This window comes from Protopterus annectens, chromosome 8.part0, assembly GCF_019279795.1.
Source record: "Protopterus annectens isolate FY-2018-M chromosome 8.part0, PAN1.0, whole genome shotgun sequence".
NCBI classification, from domain to species: Eukaryota; Metazoa; Chordata; order Ceratodontiformes; family Protopteridae; genus Protopterus; species Protopterus annectens.
Window position 1 is genome coordinate 1,210,524,018 of NC_056741.1, and position 16,274 is coordinate 1,210,540,291.

Sequence of the window (16,274 nt, forward strand, 5' to 3'; positions counted from 1 at the left end):
ACTTGCTGCAGTATTCTTAATTTGAGGGAGAGTGTCAAACTCTAGAAGGAAGGGTGGAGGAGGAAAGAGCAGAGTTTCTGCTTCAGTAGATTGATTTTATGATTTGTTGAGGGTTGTTTGGCTGAAATGGTGTGTGTAGGTGAGATAAATTTGTTGGGCTGTCTGATGCAGAGAAGGGCAATGGAAAGTAAGTTTGTAGTGAGCTGGTCTCCATTAAAGGTGGTAGTGTAGTCTCCCTATTTTATCGATCTGCAGGGGCCTGTTCGTGGTATAGCTTTTCCATGGCTATCATTGGAGGCATAATTTAGAGATTCAGTTTGGAAAACACTGAAGAGGAACATGCAGTGGTCCTGTTATTTTAAAAGTTGTGGCTTTATGGAAATTCTTCACAGGTACCTTAGAGATTGCCGCATCTTATTGTCTGGATGATGGCATCCCATAGAAGTGGCCCAAGTAAATCACAAGGACAGGTTACTGTTTGTGGCTAAACAAGTGCTACAGCAGTCCCACCATTTTCCCTTCTGAGAAAAGGTTTGAAGAGTGAAATGAAATCCAGATAACTACTCCCTCAGTAAGTGCCTCCCAAAACTGTCCTTTTATTTAGCAGTCCTATCATGTTCCTGCTGTGAGCAGTGAAAGTTGTTTACCATGATGGCTTTTTGTCTGTCTGCTCACTTCAGCTAGGACTTGCTGGCACTCATTTCGCACCATTGGAATTTTCCTGAATCAAGTTTTTCCCCTCACTCCCACCGTGCATGCCTGCCCTTTCTCTTCTCAAAAGTTGATTTAGCTGCACACTTGCTTAGTATCATAGGGATGCCTGTGATGTGTTGTACACTGTTCCTGCTAAAGGCTGCTTGCACAATCGATGTAGTGAGGTGGTTACAGAAATCAGCTGGAGGGTGGTGTATGTTGAGTTGGAAGGCCTAATATTCTTGGTGCTGGATGATTCTGCGCTGCATACCTTTTTATGCAAGGTTATGGCATCCAGGTCCAGAGAGGTCACTGTTGCGTTGTATGCTGCCCCTCATAAGACCCAGAGTACACTGGCCCCTGCAGAATGTACCCGACCAGGCATGTACAACTAAAACATCCAGAGGTTGCTCACAAAAGAAATGTGTGTTAAGAAAACAAATGCTATGGGAACTCTCAAAGCTGTTTTCTTTCAATCTGCTACGGATTCCTGACTGGTGACTTATGCCTGCCCCATAAAATATCCCCGTAATCCAGCTTTAATGGACTCCTTGGACATCCACAAAACAGCATCAGAAACCTGATTCAGGGACCTAAACTTCATGTACAGCATAAATAAGACATGCTGGAGGGACAGGTATGCGTCACATACTACCACTTCTCTAGAACAGGCTTCCCATCCATGTGAAGCAGAGTTCTTCCCTGCACTTGTTCAAGCAAAACTTGCGTCAGTGGTGGGGAATTTTAAGTTTAACTTGGGTCTGACACCTGTCCCTCAGAGTGAGCATTTGCAAACTCTATCACTTAATACCCCCCCCTCAAAAACAGGTACCCATATTTTTCCTGTACTTGTGAAGCATTACTAGGCTTAGGCCCTAGCCTAGTATTTTCCAATGATAGGATCCAGGTTTTCCCTTGAGGCCATCGTCCTTGAAACGTTCCATCATGGCACCATACAAGACTTGGCTGTGGATTGTGACCTACATTTGAAGTTGGACGGGTTCATGCAAGGTACACGTTGTGTAATTTTGCCCATTAAAACTCTCTAAGGTTAGGTTTGCATGATGGATTTTTAGCTATATTGTACGTGCCTTATTTCTTGTATTTGCTTAAGTCTCTGCAACTGGTGGCATCCTTGGTTATGTTGTCATCTGTAGAGACATTCCACTTTACATGCAGAAAATTAGTTTCTGCAGGCTGTCTTGAATTTTTGGTTACTGTGGTCACAGCATTAACTGCAAATGGTTGCAACTGCCCAATTTAGTCATTTAGTTGGCAAAATGATGGGAGTAGGTGACTTTCGCAATAAAATGTTGGAGGCATAGGAAGTAATGGCTGTACATTTTCCCAGTTGCTGTAAGAGTTGCTGGGACCAAACGCTGACTGAATCTGATATTCCACTTGTTTCATTTCTTTTATTGACCTGTCTAAGATGTGCAAAGTCCAAAAGCTGACTGAACCAGCATTCTCACGCATTTTGATGGTAATGTACTAGAATATAAGGGTGTTGTGGATAGAGGCATAAATTGTGTGCCGTTAAGTCGCACTTGTCTAAACCATGAGGAAATGGCAGAAATATGTACATTTAATGGAGGATGAAAGGAAATTTCCACCACATTGTTGAACCTTTTCAGTGTATGAGTTCACAGCTTTCAGTGAATTTACACATTTCAGAAGTGTTGAGATCAGTATATTTAACAGTAGCTCTACAGCAGTAAGGTTCCCATTTGGTAGAGTATATTTGTCAGGCTTGTTACATGCATTTGAGTGGTGGCTGAAAAACTTGTGTATTGTCCTCTCTCTTGTAATTGTCAACAGCGAGTCAAAGACCTAGAGTATGATGCTCACCTAATGGTGAATACAGTATGTTGTCCACCAGAGTCTGAAGATTGCACAATTCTAATGAATGGTACAGAGTTGCTGAAAAACACTTGACTAGCACAATAATCCCACCAAATATTAAATTCAAGTAGTAAGAATTTTACTTGCTTAATAATAGTATATGCTTTATTTCACATGAAGTACACTAACTTCAGACGTGTACGTTTTTATATGAAAGCACTTTGCTCCTTAAGCAAGCAAAAATTTTTGTACCGCTTGGGCGTTTTTGATTTATAATGAATAGTACAAGTTTTCCTACACAACTTTTGAGGTCAAGCAAATCCATCTGGGATGTGTGACAGTGAGTTGCGTCCTATCCATGTGGGGGTGCAAAATCTCAGACCCCTTTGGACCTGGCTTCACGGCTTCTGTTTTTTGTAGAATTTGTGCTAAACAGAAATGTGTTGAAGTAGTGTGCAATTGGTTGTGCTCAGTGGCTCCTCCCATTGCTTACCTTGTCTGTATTTAGTATCCAAGTTTCTAGTTTTTGCCCTAGACAACTAGATGTTCTTCATCTCACATTGCTGCAGTCATAACCTGTGGGTAGTCTGCTGTCCTCGGTCGGCCCGAATACCAAAGTGTTAGGCTGGCGTCGGTCATGGTCGCTCAGATCTGACGTCAGTACGCCGTGGTACTAAAGCGCATGACCGACGTCATATCCTCAGTCTTTCTTGCCGCATGGTCCGAAGCAGAAGCAGCGTTTGCAAGTGCCGTTCGGCGTTCTGAAATTTCTGAATTCTGAGTTTCAGACCAAAAACCAAGTTGGGCTAAGTACCCCGTTGGGGAATATTTTTTTTTTTGCCTCAGTTAAATCCGGATGTCAGAAAAAGTGAATAATTGTATTTCTTGTGGGAAACGGATACCTCATAGGGATTACCACTCTCTCTGTATTCCTTGCTTGGGGCCTGAGCACGACGTAGTCGGGTGTCGCTTTTGTGCTAGATTTAATAAGCGCACCATTAAACGCAGGTTAGATTGTGCTAGGCTTGTCTTCGGTAAGCGGTGTAATTACAATATGCCGTCGGACCCTCCGATGCCCGCTACCGCTAAGAAGCGCAAGGATAAATCGTTAAAGTCCAAGCAGGATGAGTCGTTCGTTCCAGACACCAGTTCTTTAGAAACTACGGTGGAATCTGTGGAACCAGCCGAGGTTTCAGCTGAGTCTCAAGGGGAGCCTTTAATTTTGCAAGATGTGGCCTCTCAGGAGTTGGGTCAGGCTGAGGGGGCCTCTCAGGTTGCTGTACTCCCTTCTTTACATAAGGTGGTTAGGCCTTCTCCCTCTGTCTCTAAGGTACCTTCCAAGGCCAGGCCTGGTTTGTCTGCCTCTGGCGTCAGCCCTAGTTCTGTAGGTTCTGTACCTAAAAAACACATGCTTAAAATGGCAGAAGATTTGATTACCTTGATCAGAGGTTCTATGCCCCCTCCAGATAAGAGGCCTAGGGTGGAGCCAGAGGTGGAAGGATTGGAACATTCTTCAGATTACTCAGTCTTCGGCTGAAGACATTCAGGATTTTCCCCCTTATTCTGATTCAGACGCAGAGGATTCTACTCCTTCTGCTTCCCCTCCAGAGGATTTTTCTTTTTCAGAAATCCTGCATTCCATGAGGGAGCATTTTAAATGGGAAGGTCAGGATTTCTCAGATTCCCGTAAGAGGCTTAGAGAATTCTTGTTTTTGCCACAGCATAGGCCCTTGGCTATACCTCCTGTTTTGGATGTTGTTCAGGATGTTTTCTCTGAGGCTTCCCTTAATCCAGACTCTTTGCCTCCTGCCCCGGTTAAGCCAGACCGGTATTAGAGTGCCAGAGGCGCATAAATATTTGTATAAGAGCCCAAGGGCTGACCCAGAAACTATTAGCCAGGGACCTAAGGGTGTCAGGGCTTCTGTTGTAAAAAAACCCAGTTCCTATAGATAAGGATTCTAGAGCCTTGGACAGGTGGGGTAAAAAAGTGTATACCTCTTCCACTCTTGCAATGAGGGCTTTGAATTGCCAGTTTCATATGCTGAAGTTCCAGAATTTTGTCCTTAGTCAGTTAAAATCTAAGGTAGATGCTTTAGCAGAGGGCATAGAGTGTAAGGAATTACAGGATTTGGTTCATGCCCCTGATCAGGTGGGTAGGCATTCTTTGCAGTGTGGTTTTGATGCTTTACAGGCTTCTTCCAGGGTGGCTGCCACTGGGTCAGTTATTCGTAGGCACGCCTGGCTTAAGGATCAGAACTTGTCAGAGCATGTTAAAGCTCGAATTTTGGATGCTCCCCTTCAGTCTGAAGTTTTGTTTGGTTCTCCTGTGGAGTCAGTACTGAAGAAAATGGAAGACAAAGCTAAGTCTATGCAGACCGTTAAGGATTTTTTACAGGTGCAGCCCCCTAAGTTTAGCAGAAATTGGCCTACTAAGGGATGGGCTTACCCTTCTTCTGATTTACAGTCTAGGGGCAGATCTAGACGTGGTAGGGGCAGAGCGCAGGCACAGGGTTCTTTCAGGCCTAGGACGTGGAGTTCCCCTGCACAGTCTACAAGTGAGGGCAGGGGTCAGTCCTTTCGTAAGCAGACCCAATGACCTGCATCTTCAGCTGCCCGATCCTTCCTGTCTGGCAGCTCCTCTGGGAGGAAAGTTGGCTCTTTTCAGACAAAATTGGATTTTAGTCATCCAGGACAAATGGGTGTTGGGACATTATAAACCGAGGCTACAAGTTTTATTTCCACACATTGCCTCATTTCAAAGGCATGCCAGAAGTTCCTCCTCGGCAAAAGGTGGAGGCTCACAAGCAGATTTCTTTACTTCTACACATGGGGGCTATCCAGCAGGTCCCTCTGTCAGAAGTGGGCCTAGGATTTTATTCTCGTCTGTTTCTTGTACCAAAGAAAGGAAACACTTGGAGGCCAATTCTGGATTTGTCTATTCTCAACACATACCTGGACATTCCAAAATTCAAAATGTTGACTTTGCAACTACTTCTGCCTCTGCTAGGCAAAGATCACTGGGTGGTAACTCTGGATCTCAGAGGCTTATCTTCATATTCCTATCAGGCCCAGTTGCAGGAGATTCCTGCGTTTTCGGGCTGGGACTTTACATTATCAGTTCTCTGCATTGCCCTTTGGCTTATCTACTGCGCCCAGGGTGTTCACAAAGGTTCTGGCTCCGGTGATAGCCTTCTTAAGGTTAAGAGGAATACAAATTTATCCTTATTTGGACGATTGCCTGATTCTGGCTCAAGACAAAGACAAGTTACTTCACCATCTACAGTATGTTATGGCAGTGTTAAGGTGCCTAGGGTATTCTGTGAACGAAACAAAGTCCAGTCTAATACCCTCTCAGGACATGTGCTTTCTGGGTGTGAGACTGAATACAGCCTCTCAGATGGCTTTTTTGACCCCGGACAAGCAAAGAAATCTTACCCTTTACTTTCACAAATTGTCTCTACGGTCCAGGCTGACTGCAAGGACAGTCCTTCAAGCCTTGGGGTTCATGGCATCTTGTATTCTGGTGCTTCCCAATGCCAAACTGCATATGAGGAAGTTACAATGGTATCTCAAAAGTGTATGGACTCAACACTGCCACGATTTGGACACACTCATTCAGATAATACCTTGCATTCAAAAGGAATTTTTGTGGTGGGCTCAGGAATGTCACCTAAACAAGGGACTCTCTGACACGACCAGAGGCGAGTCGGATCTTAACGACAGATGCCTCAGACAAGTCTTGGGGAGCACACCTCAATGGAAAATGGGTTCAAGACACGTGGCCTGCCAGACTTCAACATTTGCATATCAACATGAAGGAGATGTTAGCAGTCCAATTTGCATTGATGGCTTTCAAGGATCTACTTCACCCAGGACAAGTGTTGATTCAAACAGACAACACAACTGTCATGTGGTACATCAACAAGCAAGGGGGAACCCATTCGTACCCTCTTTGCAGACAAGCTATGATTTTGTGGGAGACTGCTCTCAAGTTGCACCTCACTCTTCAGGCAAGGTTTCTGCCAGGAGCACAGAACTCCTTAGCGGATGTTTTGAGCAGACAGATGGTGGATCCCCACGAGTGGAAATTGGATCCTCATGTATTTCGACAGTTGACCGATTTGGGGGACTCCAGACATAGATCTATTCGCTTCTCCACTAAATTTCCAGTTGCCAAAGTTTTGCACAAAGATGTTTCATCCAAAAGCTTGGAAAGTGGATGCTCTGTCATTCAGTTTGGAGCAATCTTCACGTCTATGCCTTTCCTCCTCTGCCTCTCCTTTCCAAGGTGCTCTTGAAGGTCAGACAGGACAAGGCTTCCATGATTCTAATAGCTCCAGATTGGCCACGTCAGCACTGGTACCCTCTACTGAGGAGTTTAGTACGGGAGCCTCCTTGGCCTTTGCCACCAGTTCCACACCTTTTGTTCCAGGCAGGCGATCACTTCCTCAATGTCAGGATACAGTCCCTGCATCTGACGGCCTGGTATATTCTGTTCTAGACCCTGGAGGGTCGCAGCTTCCTCCAAATTTTGAATGTTATTTTAGAGGCCAGACGGCCTAGTACAAGGAAAGTTTATGCTGATAAATGGAGGAGATTTTTTCTTTGGAGCAAAGCAAAGAGCTTTGATGTTTCAGTACCTAATTTGAGTGTTTCACTTCAGTATCTTACAGAATTACTAGACAAAGGTTTGTCTTTCTCCTCTGTAAAAGTTCATGCTGCAGCCATTTCTGCTCACTATGACTGTGACCCACCATTATTCTCTCATCCTTTGTTTAAGCAATTTCTTAGAGGGGCAAAGAACATAAGACCCCCACGTAGAGCTCCTACTCCTTCCTGGGATCTCAATTTTGTGTTGGAAAAACTCACTTTACCTCCTTTTGAACCTGCAGCTACATCTGAGTTGAAGTTTTTGTCTTGGAAGACTGCTTTTTTGTTGGCCATTACGTCTGCTAGAAGGGTATCTGAATTACAGGCTCTAATGGCAGTTGAACCCTTCCTGATTTTTCATAAGGATAGGGTATCCCTGTGTACTAACCCTACTTTTATGCCTAAGGTTGTTTCAAATGTGGCCTTGAACCAGTCTATTCATTTGCCTACATTTTATGATCCCCAAAATAAAGGGAAGAAAATTTTGCACTCTTTGGATATTCGCAGGCAGTTGCGTTATTACTTGAGCAGAACTAAAGGGTTCAGACAGTCCAAACAGTTGTTTGTTTCTTTTGCTTTTGGTTCTCAGGGGAAACCTGTTTCTAAACAAACTATTTCTAAGTGGATTGGCCATTGTATTGCTTTTTGTTCTCATCATGGTAAGGAGGTTCCAGCTGGAATCAGACCTCATTCCACTAGGGCTACTGCTACTTCTACTGCTTTTTTAAGGGGTGTAGCTACTAAAGATATTCTGGAGGCAGCTACTTGGAGTTCAGTGCACACTTTTTCTAAGCATTATCATCTCCCTCTTTACTCCAAGTCTAGGGCTGGGTTTGCCACTGCAGTTTTACAGGGCATGTTAGCAGCTCCTAATGCTTTGTGATTTTACCAACCTCCCTTTACCTTTGCTTTGGGATTCTACCCACAGGTTATGACTGCAGCAATGTGAGATGAAGAACATAGTACAGTTTTGTACCTACCATAAATGTAGATGTTCGAAGATCCACATTGCTGCAGTCCAATTTACCCTCCCTCCTTCCCCACTGTAGTTTGGGGTGGTTATGTGGTTTGAGTTGTAAATACTGTTTATACATGGGTGGTTGGATGTTTTTTTCTGTTTTTTGGCTATGGCCTTTCTTTTTAGGGCCTTCTGACATCTGGGGCAAGAAAGACTGAGGATATGACGTCGGTCATGCGCTTTAGTACCACGGCGTACTGACAGATCTGAGCGACCATGACCGACGCCAGCCTAACACTTTTGTATTCGGGCCGACCGAGGACAGCGGACTACCCACAGGTTATGACTGCAGCAATGTGGATCTTCGAACATCTACATTTATGGTAGGTACAAAACTGTACTTTTCTGTCCCACAAGTGGCATCTTTACTACAGCGGGGAAAGTTTATATGCTTTCCGTTTCCCGTTACGGTAGTCTTGAAAGCTTGGTTGTGAAGGGGTGGTAGCTGGAAATTGGCACGAAGTTGGTCACAGATATTGGGTAGCTATAGAATTTCCTGCAGTACTGGCCTTGTAGATGAACAAAAAGGTCAGACTAAGGAATAAGTCCATTATGGCAAACAGAGAAATCCTGTTAGATGGTGGGGTGGGAGTATCTTTAAAATTTTTATGCAGATTTCGCATGGCTAGGAAGTACTACATGCCAGCAGTCATTCTGGGGGTCTGTTCTCGGCACTTCAGAGGGGGAGTCGCATTGTCAGAGTTGTCTCATAAGAACTGATAATGGTGGTTTCTGAATTGTCTGTACTGAACTGTGGAAACTGATCGGCCAGTAGCACAGATATTGAAATCAACTTGTTTTTATAGAAACTCTGGTAGCTTGTAGAGTACAAGAAAAGTTTATCCAAGTTTGTGTTGTAGCACTAGCATGCAGTAAAATGTAGCAGACTTTATGGTCTTGTAGGGCAGAGAAAGTAGCATTGACTTGTTTGGAAAACAGCAATGATGCTATGTTCACGTTTAGTGGTAAAACCACCTGGATATGGGAGGAAAATGTGTGCGCCTTTAGTTGACGCTGTATACTCTGGGCCTTCAGATGACTAAAGAATGTTAAGGCAAGATGGAAGTTAAATACCTTTTGATGGACTAGTAGAAAAGCTGTAAATTCATAGGCAACTTTTCAACTACATTTCTTCTAAGAGTGCCCATGGAAAGCTTCACTTCCCACTGTTTTTGCTTGTTTGAAACTTGTTCCATTGTGTTGTATTTAACCCTTTATCTTAAGAGGAAATAAACTGAGAGCCTGCCAATTGTTAAACATTAAAAATGACTCTGCAAAATGAGGTTGGATTTAGGGATAATGTGTACATTCACTTTTATGCACAGGATGAGCATGTAGTTGGTTACTGCCATGTAGTACTCTTAAAAGATAAGTGATTCCCCACCTCTTCTCAGATTGTTTTTATAGTATAGCTTTGAGGGGAGGCAAACCAGTAGGCAAAGTGTGCTGTTTGGATTTCATTGTTTTAATTAATGGTGTAATCGGTAGTCTTTCACGTCTTGTACTAATCTCAACAGACATTTGTGTGTGATTAATGGTGTAATCAGTAGTCTTTCACATATTGTAATCTCAACAGAGACGTGTGTTGGTGCGCTTTGTTGTAGGGAGAGAAACTGCAAATATGTTCTTACCTCCTTTACTGATGGTGGCAGTGTGAGTTCTTTCCTGTACAGGTTTGTGATGAACAAAGTAGCAAAAAGTGAGTCTTTACTGCATTTGATGCAGAAATGTATTGTGTGTTGAAAAACTAAAATAGCCAATATTTATGCATGCAAAGTTATTTGATTCGCATCACCATACTGTATTCATACTTTTTTTTTTTTTTTTATAGGTTGCAGCAGCTGGCAGGAAACATTAATCTTGGGAGAATTCACAAAATAAAGTTATTTTTCATTTACATTTCTGGCTTCCTTTTTTCCCCAGAAATGTGGTTAAATTCCATGGTTTCAATGTATACCACTCAAAATAAGAGGCCTGTTATTCTTTCTTCACCTTGGGGGGCACGTCTGTGTCTGGGCTGCATCTGTCAGTACCATTGATTTTGCATTTCATGGAGATATTTTAAGCATGGTGAATTTGGCAAATTTGTAAAAATGTTACAGCAGTGTTCCTAGAACTTGAAAAATGCAGCAAGCCTACCAAATCTCTTCATTTCAGTTACACATTTTCCTTGTATTGATGACCCCCAAAAGATATGTTCATTAAACTTCTCAAGGATTACTGTTAAGGCCATAACTTATTACAGTCTTGTATTTGCAACTTTTCTTAGACTGAAACATTTGGGATCTTAATGTAACACTTTGTTTCCTTCTAAGTAACACAGTGCATCAGTTGCAGCTAATCTGGCAATTTTTGCTTCACACAAAAAGGTCAATATTTGTTCCATGCTTGGTTGTAAGGAATGTTCCATAAACAAAGGTCCACCCCCTAGGTGATTAAGGTGGCAGTTGGATGCCTGAGGTGAAAAGCCTATAAAAGTAGGCTTTCCTGTGGAGCTAAACAGTAATATTTGTGGGTGACACACAGTAAAGCAGATGCCAAATGGATTCTGGTTCAGATTGTCCAAAACAGTAACTTGTCTGTAATTATTGGTAATACCCAGTAATATACTGCTGAAAAAATGTTTGAGCAGCTAGGATTGGGAGTTACTTTGATCATCTTCAGGACTAAAGCTGGCAGAGCTTAGTTTGGCAAGTTAGAGCAGAGACGGATCAGTTTGTAGGCCATGGTATTTTTCTGAGAAATTTCCGTTCACTGGAGATGCTTACTTGCCCTTTGGATTTACATAGCATCTGAAGCTTGCTTTTTTTCTGGCCAGGATTTTCTGTAAGATGGCTAGCTTTCCTGCATGGAAAAGCAAGTCGAGCGTTTGTAAGTATTGACACAGGTGACATAAGGCATTTCTTTATAAAATCTTATTTTGGTATTTCAGTTTTTCCAGTGTTATCAGTGCCATTGGTCCATACACATTCCGTGACACACAAGGTATGGTCTCCCCTGCAGCTGAAAACTGTTCAGAGTTGCTACAAAGAATTCATTAGCAAGTGAATTTAAGTTATGCCAAGAGTTTCATGCACAAATGCTGAATGTTTAGCTGCAGACCATTGTATTGAATTGTGAACTATTGATCTAAATTGAGGCAAGCCACCAGCTTCAGCAGCCTTAAAGCGTTAATAAACCTTTCACAGAAAAATGTTTAAAAGACCTTGCTGAAGAAATGTAAAAGCTAATAAATAGAACCAGCAAAACAGTGAAAGTGACAGAAATGATATTGAAAGAGGGTTTGGTCTGTAAGTAGCAGAGTCCATGCTATCACTCTTGACTCAAACATTGATTTCTTTGAAGCTGATGAATCATCGTGGTTACTGTGAAATGCAAGAATTTAACCGTTGGTATACCAGAAGGACCGCTGTAAACTGCTTCCACATTCCATATTAAAAAAAAAAAAACATTCCATACACCTGGGCTGGCATCAGCTTGAGCAGAGTTGAGTAAAACCAATGGTTTTAGATGCAAAGCCTTTCCGAGCTTTCTTGCCACCAAAGAGTGCTCCTCTTAAGAGTTTCTAACAATCAGTGGTCAGCTGTTTTCCATTGCTGGGCAGACGAGTTCCCTTTTTTATTTTTATAACAAGCGTTTCTGTGTTGGTTAAGTTAGGAAGATATTTTTATGAATTTTTCACTTGACTTTGACTTTCAAGTGTTTTCATGTTTTGTGGGGGGGGTTAGTGTGTGTCTAAGAAAAACCTACTTGTCTTGCTGACCATCTTAGCTGGGTTTCTGGCATTATTTTCTGCTTAACAGTGGGACAACCTACTGGCTCCCTTGGTCGTTCCTTATCCTACCACAAAAAGAACAACATTTTCAAACAGCCTTTGAACCTACATAGGTTCATAGGTGTGTACTAGGCTAATGGCCCTGGAGCCTTTGCAAGCCTAGCCCATAGAAATGCCACTATCAAGTAGATGATCCCTGGGGTGAACTTTCTACCTGTCTACTCCTAAAGATTTCTGTTTGAGGGGACAGCAAGATACTCTGCTTGACTTGTATGGGAAGTCTATTCCAGATCAATGCAGTCTCTGGGTGAGGAACATGTCCTTCCAGCATGTTCTGTTTGTCGTAATGAGGTTGAGGTCTCTGGGGCATGTGGCGCGGAGGGAGTGGGATTTCTTTAGATGTAGCATTTCTGACCGAGCTGGGTCAGACATGGCTTTGCAAGTCAAGTAGCGATCACCTCTAAGTTATGTGATATGAGACACAATAGCTGAAATCTTGAGTCTGTCCACGTAGGACATGTATGTAATGCCTAGGATCCTCTTTGTGAGGTACTTCTGTGACCTCTCCAGCTGGTGCAGGTGTCTAGTGAGGTACATGCCAAATGGGGCATTTTACTCTGTGATTGGTCTGAGGGAAGAGTAGAGTGACTGACCTCTTTTTTCCTGGAAGCAAAACTCTTTGTAATGAGATGTGCCGCATAGAAGTAAGACTAATAATTTGCCTCGGAAGACAGGTGTTAATGCTGTGGCCATTTCTTGTTCCTCAGACCCTTCATTTTTTTTACCTTGCCTCCCTCTGGTGTAGTCTTTTCAGCACCCTTGGACTGTGGGGTTAGACTCCTATTACTTTTGCAGTGCCCTGGACGGGCAAGGGAGAAACGCTCTAGTTGGTGTTTTGTAATAAGGAAGAGGGAATGATTTTCTAACTAGCTGTAGTAGGATGCCTGTCCCTAGGAATGTTACCAAAAGGATTCTGCTTGTTTCTAAAATTCCTGTCAAGAACCTGAAATTCCAGTTCTCGTGGTAATGGTGAAAGAAAAAAACTAAGGTCTTCACTGAGGACTTTCAGGATTTTGTACAGGAAGATTGTGAGGGGCAGTAGCTGTTTTCTCTCTAGCTTCTGATTTTGACTGAGTGTAACTTCTGATACTCGAATGGATTTTCTTCTGAAACCATATCCAGAATTCATTGTTTCTGTGGGAATATGATCAACCGTCTCGAAGTATGATTAGTTACAACTGAGATTTTCTGAATCTGTTCCTATTCTAGCGTCGGTGGATGTGTTTGTGTAATTGGCCTTGACAAGCCAGCCGTGCTACTCCTAAGAAAGCTGACAATGTTTTAAGAGACTGGAACTTTGCTCAGGTTTCTAACCCAAGATCTGACCCATCCGTGATTTCCTTGGTAAATTTATGCTGCTTGTCCGTGCTAATACCTCCCCTTCTGAGGGTGGGAAAGCCTTGGAAAGGTTTTTGGGGGGGGGGGGGTGTCTTCTGCCACATCCATTTTTTAAAATTCTTTAAGCTCACATGATTCTTCATATAAGCAATCATAAACACTGTAGCTTTTCCCTCTTTATAGGAAAATTATCTTTGTGTAATCCAATTACTTTACTGTCTTAAGTTGCGTTTTTCATAATGTGTGTTCATCTCAATTTGTGGGTCACCAGATCCGATGGGATTAGAGACTGGCACCTTCGACCCTTTAGCTCTGCTTCCTCTCCCACAGTGTATTGCCCTCACTGAATCTTCATCTGTGTTTAGCTTACCATGTTCCAGTTAACAGGTGTGGAAACCCTGTTCTAAAGAACTTTCCCTTTGTATCCTAAAGTATGAAGGAAAGGAATGAGCTGCAGAAATCCCAAAGATGGCTTTCGACTGGTCTACACAGTCTGCTAGAAGTATCTCAAGATGGCAATTTAAAAGGGGGACTGATGGGAGGGAGGGGGTTGAGACAGACTTAAGAAAATGTAGATCTAGCATTATGTTAAGTACATAACTTTAGTACCCAATATTTTCTGTGTCTGCCTCAACCTGGAGTTCACAGCCAGTCATCAAGGGTGGCATCAGAAGAGAACTTTCTACAAAGTGGTGGAGCCGAAGGTAGACCTGGATCCGGGCAGTATATCTTTATTTGTAATGACTCTGATATGCGTGCTAGACCAAAAACAGCTTAAATATTTGAAAAAAAATATGGCAGCTGAAGTAGCAGCGGCCCTTGTGGAATGGGTTGTAGGCTTTACCAGGTAAAAGGATCCCTTTTGTGAATAAGGGAAATACAGAAATCAGTCTGCTTAAGGTCACCTTCAAAACCTGTTTACCCATACTTGAACTGGATGAGACAAATAGCTGGTTTGATTTGATTTTCTGAACACTTAACTCCTAGGCCACCTCAAATAGAAAAAAAGTGGTTGGTTTGTAGACACCTCCTGATCTGAAAAATAAGGTAAGGAAATGTACAAACATTTGGGCACATAGTCCTGGAATTTGTAAAACTCCTTGGACCTGATTATCAACATGCTGACCAGAGGTACAAATGTTCTAAATCAGGTCCTCACTAATAGAATGCGTCACTTCCCATAATGCCCTCCTTGGTAAGGTCAGATCCCAGAACTGTTGTCTGAGGTAAAAATGTTTTTTCTGTCTGCCTCAACCAGTTTGGTTAACTGGCTGTCCGTGTATCAAGCCTGGCTGTCTAGAATGTGTAAAAATCTGTTAACTAGCTTACTGTGTAATTTAATTTAATCCTGATTTATGCTCAGGATCAACTCTAACCTGTGGAACTAGTTTAACTTGCTTATTTATGTAATCACTGTAAATAGTCTGTAAATATGTAAGGCTGGTATGTAATGCTCTATCTGATTACCCTTGGAGCTTTTCTACCCGGGCCTCCGCTGAAAATGGACATGCATCCAGTTGGACTATCCCGGTCAACAAATGTAAAATAATAAAAAAAAAAAAAAAAAACAGCTAATCCTGGAATGTTAAAGAACTACTGTGAAGGCTAACTTCCTACCATTAAGTCGTAACCTGGCAGAATTTTAAGCCCCCATAAACCTAAGAACACTTGCCTGGCAGAACTGCTCAAAGAAACCAATGTACCAAGTATGTTAACTGCAATGAGGCAGCTATACCCACCAGGAAAAAATACAGAACTCACTCAAACATTCCACCTTGGTGGAATCGAATAATCTTATGGTCTTTAATAGAGGGAAGAAAAATAATCGGAAGAATTAGGAGGTGTCGCACCAAACATAAAAGCACACATTAAACAACTTGAGAGGAAAAATAAATCTACCAAAATTTTACTTTGATGCAGATTTGGACTATCAAGCCAGACAAGGCATTCTTTAGCTTGTCTTCAACCTCAAAGGCAATACTAAATTGTTTTCATGACTCATTGTTAAGTGAGCCACCTATACTAAGCCAGAAGATGTAGCAAGTCTACTGGCAGACAAATTCAACTAACTTTATTGCTGCCCCCCCCCCCCCAAAAAAAAAACCTTCCCTCAGGAAACAACTCCAACTATCATAAGGAGAACAGGTCCTTAGTGCCCTCTGAGACCTTAAATGCTGTATTGATAGACTTGGACAACATCTTGGGATGCTTTCTAAATAGTCTGAAACATGATCTGGAATACGTTTAACTGAAGCCTCCAAATTTCATGCCTAACAAATGGAGAACAGGAACAGCCCTCCCTTGTTCACAAAGGTGGGCAGTCTACAGAACCCACAAGTCTCATTTGGCTTTGCGTATGGACATGGAAAGAAATCTTATACAGGAACCCCCCTAGACACTGGACCCAACCCAGTTTGGTTTCATCAAGGGCAGGTCAAGCATACTCAAACTGGTGGACTTATTTGAGCAGGTCACCAAAACAGTGCATGAGGGCAAAATGGATCACACTGCGTACCTTGATCTGGCCAGGGTTCCTAGGTTGGTACTAGGCTATCAGCCCTATGGGCTATACAAGCCTAGCCATAATTCCCTGGCTATTTCTTCCCACACTATTTACTTCCCTGGACCCCTGTAATAGGTTCATAGGTTGGTACTAGGCTATTGGCCCTAAGGCCTATACAAGTATTTAATACAGTACCCCAAGAGATTAGGTGTAAACCCTTGTCACCCAGTAGATAGCTAGCTCACAGGGCCCAGGAAGTTAGAATTGGAGTGCACCTCTACAGAGAGGTCAGTCAAGTGGAATCCCTCTGGGATCACTACTTTTTTGGCATTTAATAATGAAGTCATGGGCCTTGGGCTGACCATATTTGCAGACCATTACAAATTGAGTAGTCA

At 42.6% G+C, this 16,274-nt stretch overlaps 1 protein-coding gene across 1 annotated transcript in view; it reads left to right on the forward strand.

Annotated features, from left to right (window-relative positions):
- The window catches only part of RPS19 (ribosomal protein S19), a 181,144-nt gene extending 171,042 nt beyond the window's left edge, over positions 1-10,102 (forward strand). Inside the window, exon 6 of the mRNA XM_044080714.1 lies at positions 10,035-10,102. Coding sequence (XP_043936649.1) covers positions 10,035-10,061 — 27 coding nt within the window. The 3' untranslated portion in view covers positions 10,062-10,102. The remainder of the gene's footprint in view (positions 1-10,034) is intronic.
- Positions 10,103-16,274: the final 6,172 nt, after the last annotated feature.